This window comes from Gavialis gangeticus, unplaced genomic scaffold (genome assembly GCF_001723915.1).
Source record: "Gavialis gangeticus isolate Ggan-Ray unplaced genomic scaffold, GavGan_comp1, whole genome shotgun sequence".
In the NCBI taxonomy this organism is placed as follows: domain Eukaryota; kingdom Metazoa; phylum Chordata; order Crocodylia; family Gavialidae; genus Gavialis; species Gavialis gangeticus.
Genome location: NW_017729006.1, coordinates 29,765,062 through 29,774,671, shown reverse-complemented (window position 1 = coordinate 29,774,671; position 9,610 = coordinate 29,765,062). Strand labels below are relative to the sequence as shown.

The window sequence follows — 9,610 nt, the reverse complement described above, 5'->3', positions numbered from 1 at the left end:
CACTGTGCAGGGGCCCAGTAGCAAGTCCCTGCAGGATTGCTCAGGGCAGCCCGAGAGCTGCTTTGAACGGCGGTAGGGAGGAGGGAGTCAGTGCCGGGACTGCCTGGGGGACACAGCTGCCCTGGTTGGGGTAAAAGCCAAAGCTGTAGCTGCTGAGGGGGGAGGAACCACTGCAAGGAGCCTGGGACTTTTGGGGAGCCGCCCCCCATGCAGCTCAGTCTGGTACTCCACCCCAGTAGGGCAGTCCTTGCCCCTGCCCCAGCCTCACTCCCTCCCCCACCACTGAGGCCTTGATCTACCACTGCACGCCCCTTCCCCACAACTGTCTTTTCAGGCAGACCCAGCTGCTCTCTCAACCCCCCATAGAAAAATAAATAAAAAAAAAAAATATATATATATATATATATATATGCACAAATTTAAATATGTAAAGCCAATATGTAAATTAGATAATTTGCAGCAAAGTTCTTTCAGTGAGTTTCCCAGTCCACAGCATAAAAAGGCTGCAAACCTCTGGTCTACATGGCTCCATACCCATGCTAGCTCTGAACAAATCTACTAGGATAATTACTTAGTTGATTCAGATCGCTGTCCTGATTTGATTCGGCCGAATCCAAATCTGAAGATTTGATGCTGATTCGGAGAATTGGCGATTCAGCCATAGACACAGCTTTAAATGTTTTTTCTACATACCTTGAGGTACCAGGTGTGGCTTGTGAATGCTGAAGCGGATGGAACATCCCACAGGAGCACGGGGCGAGGCCCCTCATGTGCTTGGGGCGGCTTCTGGGTCCACTGCCAAGCACAAGGGGGACACCCCCCGCACTCCCCTGGCTTGGCGATTGGTTGAGGGGGCACCCTGGGTGCCCCCCCCAGACCCAGGAGGCACCAGTTGCTGAGCCGGGGGGCAGGCCCCCGCGATCTCTACGGCAGACCTGGAAATGGACTCAGAGTGCTTCTGCTCCACTTCTGGGTCCACTGCTGAGCGCACTGGGGACCTCCCCACCCTCCTACTCCATCCGCCCCAACACCTCAGCGTTTGTGAGCCGTGTGGTACCTTGAGGTATGTAGAAAAAACATTTAAAGCTGTGTCTATGTCCAACTTATCGCATCTCTCTGAATCAATTCAGAGTGTTTTGATTCGATTCGGGGAGATTAAAGGGTCTCCTGATTCTATTCGGATTTGAAGATTCAGCAGCTGTATTGAGCCGAATTGCCACCAGATTGAATCAGTGACTGAAGCTCTGCACAGCCCTCAATAATTACCCTGGCCAATACTCTGCTTACACAGCTTTATTACTACTATTGCCTGAGACTACCTCATCTGGAGCTAGCTGAAGTATTTCTGCATGATACTGTATTGTGCTATGTAAGGAGGACTGTATTATTCTAGAATAGAAGTGACTCTTGTTTATCATAATCTACTTTCAAATAACACCCTTGGGATGCAGGTCAGCATCATTGGGAGCACGTGTTAGCGCCAGAGGGCCTGAAATCATGCATAAGAAATAATTGCTGGGATAGCACTTATACTTGCTTGTATTCAATATTGACTTGAATACTGCCAATATTCAAAACAAAATTATAAAGGGGTTTTGGTTCTAATCACTGATGGCACTATCCTGTTACTTGTAATATAAAGGGCTCTGAAAAAGCATGAAAAAAAGCAGATTAGTATGGACCTAGAGACAAAAATCTTTGACATAAGAGCATCTATTTTTCCTTTTTTGGATCCTTACTTTTTTGAAGAATTACATAGTTTTACCATGCAAGGTGGAGAGGCTGGAGAAAGAATGAATAATGTAAAAGAAACTGCAAAAGACAATATTGTCCTAAAAGAAGCAACTGCCTCAAAAGAAACAGTTGTATTAATTTTGAGACTGCATGGCAAAAACAGTTGTTTCAATGAAGAAGAGGTACACAGAGCTAGAGTACTGCATGGAAATAATGTTTTGCTGGTATTGGCCTTTAAATTGTCTTCCCTCTAGATCTGTTTACTCTGTTAATATTGATGACCTCCCACTGTGGACCTACAGCTGCTTCAGCTATAGGTAGTATCTACGTAATGTGATTTTGTTTTTTCAGACTTGTGAATTCAAGAATCCTGCAGTTTAAAATTTCTCTCTAAGCTTCTCCAGTGTGTCACTAGTTCTACTAGCCAGAACCAGCTCCTATATGAGGAGTCACTCATTCTGGCTTCATGCTGTGTGAAGGGCTGGATGTTCTCTGTGACACTTCAGGTAGACAGCACATATTAGAACATATTTGGTCACTTTTCATACTTTGAACATACCGAGAACAGAGTTTGGCCTTCCTTCCATGACTCTTGGGAGAATACTGTATGACAATTTTACCTTTCCCTAAGGAAATCTGTATTCTCTGGCCTTTGTAAGTTAAGAGGTATTGTTTTTACATGCTATATTATTGTTGGTCACTATTTTACCCTAATTTTTCTGTACTTCCTTCTTGTTGAGTCATATTGCTAGACTGAGTTAGAGGACAATGGAAATGATCAAAAAACATAGGGCTCTACAAAATTGAATCTTCAGATATGAAACATTAGAGAAACAAATGACATTAATATCACCATGAGCTGTTAATTCAACTACTATAAAACATTAATAGGCACTAAAATGTGATCAGTGCTATACTAATGTTGCTGTTGTCAGTTACATTTCCTAATTAGCTCCTTCTGTAAAAATTGTCATGCTACCAAGTGAATCACAGGGAAGTCACTAGGAAGCATAAAATCCTGCAGCCAAATAACTAATAAGGTATTTCTTGATTTTTCTTCCTTCCCTGAACCATTACAGAGTAACTGAAGTATACCTACCGTCAAGCTGGCTTTCTTCAGCAAATGTATCTGAATTTTTCTCTTCTAAAAATACCAGTTCTTTTACCTAAAAAACCCACAATTTTCAGGTTGTTGTTATGATAAAATGATGCAACTAGTATAGAGGCAGCATGTACAAATGGATAGAAACTGAGACCCAGGAGGCTTGGGGTGTTGTTGCTACTTGTCCCCAGAGAATGCTTGTGCATATGTGCTCTGACACGTGGCAAGTTGCCCCAGGGGGTATGGGAGGCTGGAACCACCTCCTGGGCTGGCTCCAGTAGCCTTACTTGGGATCATGGGGGCTTCCCACTGCTACAGTGGAGGTGATCCAGGTGCATGGAGCCGGGCCAGCAACCAAAGCATAGCTTTGGCCAGCCAGGGTCCAGTTTCAGGTGGTACAATCTGCTGCTATGTGCGCTGCCCCACTTTTTTATGCCGCAGGTTTTTTTGACACCAGGATCTTCCAGCATCAACATCTGCATGTGCAGCTCCGCAAACCACAAATACACACTCATCTGGACACACCCTTGGGTTCCATTCCTCGCTAAGCTAGTGATCTGTTACATGATCTTAGCCAAGCAACTCTTCCTTTCCTTCTCTGCTGCCCTCCCCTGATAACCTCTCTACAACTCTAACAGGGCATATTTACATTTCCCACTGAGATGCAATGTACAATACGCAAGTTACCTAGGTTCAATTTTTTTTCCATGTTCGGGTTCTGAGGAACCTATAATTCAGCTGAGACTTACAAATCGACTCTTAATTATCCAAAAGCCCCTGTAAGATTTAAGTAACTTACCCACACAGTATTGCAACAGTACTGCACAATTTTGATATTTAAAAAAAATGAGAGACTGAGGTTAGATGAAGTTTAAGCCTCAGGGGGCTTAGCACTTTTGAAAATCAGGACACACTTGAAATGCTTAAACATATTTTTAGGAACCTAACTTTACGCTCCTATTTTTGACAATGTTGGTCAAAGTGGCAGATTTCTCTTTATATGCTAACAGAACATATCTACTGTAGAATCCTATATTATGGCAGTGCTAAGATTTAGATTTGGCCTAATTTTTCTTATTTGGGCTACTGTCCATTACTATCTGCCTTTTGCACTTCTATGGATTGGAACAGAACTTTTCATCTGTTTCAAATGGAAGGAGTGAGGCAAGACTTTTTCCCTTTCAATATATATTTCAGTAACAGTTAAAAATATAATTAAAAATAATGTCCAGTGCTGAAGGATATAAAAATAAATAAGAGGAGTTTTCATGATATTTGTGTTAATGAACCCCTCTTTCATGGGTATGAACAGAACAGACTGTAAAACTTCCACAAATCAAAATCAAATAAAATGGAATTTTCTAAAAATTTGGATACATGCCATCTTATAAAGACTGTGGTATTTATAAAAATAAAAACAAATTACAAGTAAAAGAACAAATAAAGAACACCCCTCCAGGTATAGAACAGCCTCAGCAAATGCAATACAAATACTCAATTATATTCGAACTTTATAAGAAAACAGCCATTTTATGAATACCTCAGGACGTTCTATTTCCCCTGCTACGATTTTTCTCTCTTCTTCCACTAGCTCTATTACTTTCTTACTGAGAAGTGGGGCATTTGCACCTCTCACTATTGCTATAATTTTGCCATCCTGTAAAAAATAAAGAATAAAATAACACTATTAGTTAAGATTTAGTCATTTAGTTTAGCACATTTAAATTGATTTCTCAATTTTTTATTTTTTTTTTTTACCAAAAATTACCATAATACTATGTTTTAAAACTAAGACTGTTTAGACAGACATTCATTTAAAGGCATGGCTTGGATCTGAGCCCAACAACCATGCCTCCTGCCATACCACAGGACACACGGTTTTGAGACCAGGAATCAGACTTCAGGTGTTCCCTGCTTGCCAGTGCAGAGGGAGTCTGAAATCATGATTCCAAGCTCCTCCTGCCCCAGCAAGTTGAAAGTCAAATGCCCACCAATCAGCTATTGTCAGTGGGAACAAGACTGCACTCAGGTGTATTCTGAGTTGAAATCTAATTTACATTGAAGTCTTTTTTTCAATATCTTACATATAGCTATGAAGCGTGAATAAATTAATGTCCACACTATGTGCCAGAACTGTGTAATAATCACGTAAATAATAATCAGTTGTAAATTAACTTTCTCTATTCCCTCTGCTCATTTCTCTCTCCTTCTTTTCCACTCTATTTTACACTGTTCCGTTAACTTCTGGCTCCTTCCTCTTTTGGGATATGACCTTGTTCCAATTAAAGGCATTTCTTGATTTTCTTGAGCAAAGCCTAATAAAAAATTAGGTATTTTTGGCTTTGACTTCCTTTCGTCCTTGTTCCCAGGTTTTCCCATCCACTGCTTGTTTTTCTTTATTTTCTCATTTGGGTTCTGGGTCCTCCATTCCCACTGCTTTCTTTACTACCCTCCTTGTTCTGCTTCATTCCTCTGCTCACTGCTTTACCACATGTAAGAATAGTATAGTAAAACTAACCATGATGATATAAAAGATGCTTTTATTACATATGGCAGTAATTGTACAGAGTAGTTCCAGTCTATTTAAAAACCCTAATTCTGAACCCCTTGCTACCAGCATCTACATCTCAATATTTTAGGTCAGCAAGATTCTGTTATAGTGTACTGTAGTCAAATTGAGTATTTTCTTATCCTGTCAACAGAAGTACTGTGAAAATACACCTTTTCTTTTCTGTATGATTCACTATTAAAATGGCTACTTTGTACAATTTGTACAATTGTACAAATCTTGATAGGCCTTGCAAGGCAGGAAACATAACCTTTTCCCTGATTAAAAGTGTATTTGGATTGTGAAAAATAGTGGTTCAAAAGACAGAGTAAAGATATTATTTAAATTTGTACAACTTTTTATTTTCAATCTACTGAAATAGTAATTCAAAAATAGGCAGTACAAGCATAAGAACTGGGGCATGGTATACTTACAACACAGAAGAGAAATACAGGTTCACATTTGTCTCTAAAAGGTTGCAGAGTCACAATGTTGTCAGCCTCTGCCTAAAATCATAACAAATAATAGAAAAATAAGACTGGAAGGGATATCAGGAGGTCATCTAGTCCAATTCCCAGTTCAAGGCCAGATCGTTATCATCTAAAGTAGCTATACAACTTTTAAAAATTATTGAAATCTATTTATTTTTCATTTTTCTATTTTTTGCTCCTTTTAAGATGAATGACAAAAAGTAATATGAAACTATTCTGATGTTTGGATGTGCTGAATACTCTCAATTCTCATGGTATTTGATGGAAATTGCTGATGCTCAATACCTCTGAAAAGATTATGGATCCTTCCATATTCACTACAAACTCTGACTTGCCTCTGTACAAAGTCTTTAAGGGAGAGATTCAGAAGAAGAGACTAGCAGGACAAATTCACCATAGTGAACATCATTCACTCTACTGGTATAAAGGTATTATTGTGAGAGACATCATATAACTAGATAGATAAAAAGACATATTTGATACTAAAGTTCTAAACAGATGTTATATCCTTACCACTGCAAATTGCAAAAGTTCGTCTTCACCATACTCATTCTTTAGTTTTCTGAATAAATTTACCACAGCCTTGCAAGGTCCACACCAAGCTTGATATACATCTATTACTGAAACCATAAAAATTCAGAATGAAACACACCTGTTTCAGAAACCATACAAAATAAACCATTTTGTACAAGTAGAGAGCTAGTCCTAAAAAGTTATTAACTTATATAGCAAAATCTTTTTTTCTGTGAGAAGCATTTATTTCAATAGATAGAATAGGTTTCAATCTAGATTATGTTGCAGCAGGTCCTGAATACAGACTGCATAGTAGAAATGTCTGACCAGGTTTATGTTAATTAGTGTAGGTACTAGAAGCAGTCTAGCCACAGCAGTATGGGCCTTTAAAACTCCTAGTTTGCCCTGTATATTAACCGAGTAAATTAGACCACACAGAGATCTGGGCTGCCATGATTAGATTGTTTCTGGTACCTGTGTTATCTGTTTTAACTCTGGATCAGATACCTCTGTACTAAACTATAGTCTTCAGTGTAGACATACCCTTAGTTTCACAGTTTCTAGGTTTCAAAGTTTCTAGGGTCAGAAGGGACCTGAACAGATCATCAAGTCTGACCCCACTTTATAAAAGTTTATTTTGAGGTGGGGAATCCAGATGCATACATTTCTCCTCTCTCTAATTTCCTTCTTGATTGCCTTTCCTTTTCTGACTCCATAACTGCTGCCTCCTCCCATAGCATCTTTCTGGTTTTCTCCTTCTATAGCCTACCCTCTCCCTTGTGTGTTGTTTATCTCCTTCCTGAAGGTCTCTCTCCCAATCTTACCTGCTACCTCTTAATCTCTCTCCTGTTCTCTGCCCACTGTAATCTACTTTTTCAAAGACTATTCCCAATATATTTGACTGATATTGCTGTTAGCATGCATGAGGAATCAGTAGAAAATTGAACGGAGCAGGGAAAATACAAAATATAGGATATGCACTCTTTGAGAACATACACTTTATAACTGCTTTTGTCTTATGTTAGGTACCCTTGTGCATAAATGGGTACATAAAACCCACCCTGCAGTTTAATTCAATCTCCTGAGGTGAGAGAAAAAATGAACTAACTTGCTGAGTCTACCCCTTCCCAGGCATGAAGTCAATGTTTTTTTTTCCTTAGATTCCATGGACAATACAAAAGAATGCTTAAATCTCAGAGGCCCGAGAAAGAATAACATCACTACTTTGTAATGAATATTTAGGCAGAGACAATACAGAATTCTCTATATATGCATGTGCCTGGACTGGGTGACCGTAACAACTCCAAAAAAGCCAGTACAAGTGGCAGAGATGGGTGCTGGTTGGGGGTAGGTCATGGCATCTAATGCCTGGGCTACAAGATTCCCCAGCAAATATGCTCTGTGGGTGAAGAACTCTTCTTTCTATTGACACATCAGTACAACCCTCCTGAGTGACAAGAAGCTTCTGCCACCTCCCAGTAGTATTTGTAGACCTGCCAGATACTGTGATCCCATCAGAGGCAGCTGCTGTCTTCCACCAGATCTTCCAATGCCAGGATCACCCTCACCTAGACTATTCCTAATCTCACATGGATTCATTTGCTAGAATCATCTCACATGTTACAGCTAACACGGAGAGACAAATTTAGCCCACACCTGTTTTGCTACCAAGTCAAGGGTACAAATATCAAACCCTTCATCTCTATCTAGAATATCCATAGACCCTGAATATTTTATGAAGGTTTCTGGAATTCTTTCTTTAATGGATAAAACACAGGCAATGTCAAAGGTATGCTTATAGTAAGAAATATCTTGGCAGAAAGGGGGCGCGTCTACACCAGATGTTTACTGCGCAGTAGACTAATTAGCTGCATCGTGTCGCGTATCTACACGTGTATTCCTATTAGGCTGAAGTAAAGTAATTAACTCCACAGTATTTACAAGTACTATCCTACTGCAGAGCTTTTTACTCCGCAGCAATGCGCATGTAGATGTTTCCCTGCATGAGTGACTGGTGCCTCCTGGATCTGGAGGGGCACCTGCAGAAGCCACCAATGGCAGGAGCCCTACCAACAGCATCAGTGTCGACTGTTGGGGGGGAACCAGTTTCTTAGGGGGGGCACGTGCACCCCCTGCCAGTTGATGCTGCCCCGGCTGGCTGGGGCATGAAGGTGCTCCAGTGCAAGAGCTGCCTGAAGACTAGCCCCATGCTAAAGCACCCTTATGTCCCAGCCAGCCCATCTGCAACACGTTGAGCCAGGGGAGCAACCCCTGGCTAGCAGGCTGACTGCCCCCACCTGGTCCCACTACCAGCTGGGCAGGGCTGCTTTGACCCGGCTCAACATCCTGTGCTCCTGGGCACACATTTAAAAGGTGAATCCAGGAGCAATAAACTTCAGAGCAATAAACTCCGAGGTTTATTCATGCACCTTCATTGCATGTGTAGATGTGTCCAGGGATAGTCACACACATAAAAACAAAGATTGATAAAAAAGACACATGCATTTCAGTGTGTAAAATTAATAGAAAAAAATAATACCTGTTACACCTTTAGTCAGAAGCATTTCCTCCCATTGACTTTGAGTGGTTAGTACTGCCTGAAATAAAATGAACCCAAATTTTAATATCCACAAAAATGTCAACAATTCTATTGATCTCTGGAATTACAAACAAGATTTATACCTGCAGCTGGAGTTCTTTCTTCTTGCTCACCATTTCCCTATGATTACACAAAAACAGGAAAATATACACCACTTTGAAAAGATGCAGCTATTACTCTGTAAAGTTTAGCTGCATATAAATTGTGACACGGAGAACTGATTTACGTACAATGCTTTTCCAACTGTGGAGTCCTCTACAGGCCAGATCTGCAGCTGATTTAGAGTTGTGTAGTTCCACTGAAGCCCATAGACAGATGCCAGTTGACAGCAACTTAAGATCTTTTATTATTATTATTATTTTAGAACCAAATGAAGCCAAGGACTGGAATACAGAATGGGAAGGGATCACCTGGGTCATCAAGGCCAGTGACCTGGTCGCAAAATATTGATGTAAGGCAGAAATCCTACACTTTGCCATCTTCCAACACGCACACACCCTCCCCACACAAACTGCTACACCAAACCCCGAACAGGCACACCCAAGACACATGCACAAACACACGTGCATTTGCACAACGCATACTGAAATGTAGCTATGCAAGTACATGGGACCCTCTGAGCC

General features: G+C 40.7%; 1 protein-coding gene across 2 annotated transcripts in view; it reads right to left on the bottom strand.

Moving 5' to 3' along the window:
* Window positions 1-9,298, bottom strand: part of NME8 (NME/NM23 family member 8) — a 27,477-nt gene extending 18,179 nt beyond the window's left edge. The window contains exons 1-6 of one of the 2 annotated variants that reach the window (XM_019509063.1): window positions 9,071-9,298; window positions 8,928-8,985; window positions 6,389-6,495; window positions 5,819-5,890; window positions 4,377-4,493; window positions 2,834-2,900 (exon numbers count right to left, since the gene is read on the bottom strand). In XM_019509063.1, the coding sequence (XP_019364608.1) occupies window positions 2,834-2,900; window positions 4,377-4,493; window positions 5,819-5,890; window positions 6,389-6,495; window positions 8,928-8,985; window positions 9,071-9,103 (454 nt within the window). In that variant the 5' untranslated portion in view covers window positions 9,104-9,298. The remainder of the gene's footprint in view (window positions 1-2,833; window positions 2,901-4,376; window positions 4,494-5,818; window positions 5,891-6,388; window positions 6,496-8,927; window positions 8,986-9,070) is intronic. The other variant, XM_019509064.1, reaches the window with a different exon arrangement.
* Between the last annotated feature and the right edge of the window lie 312 nt (window positions 9,299-9,610).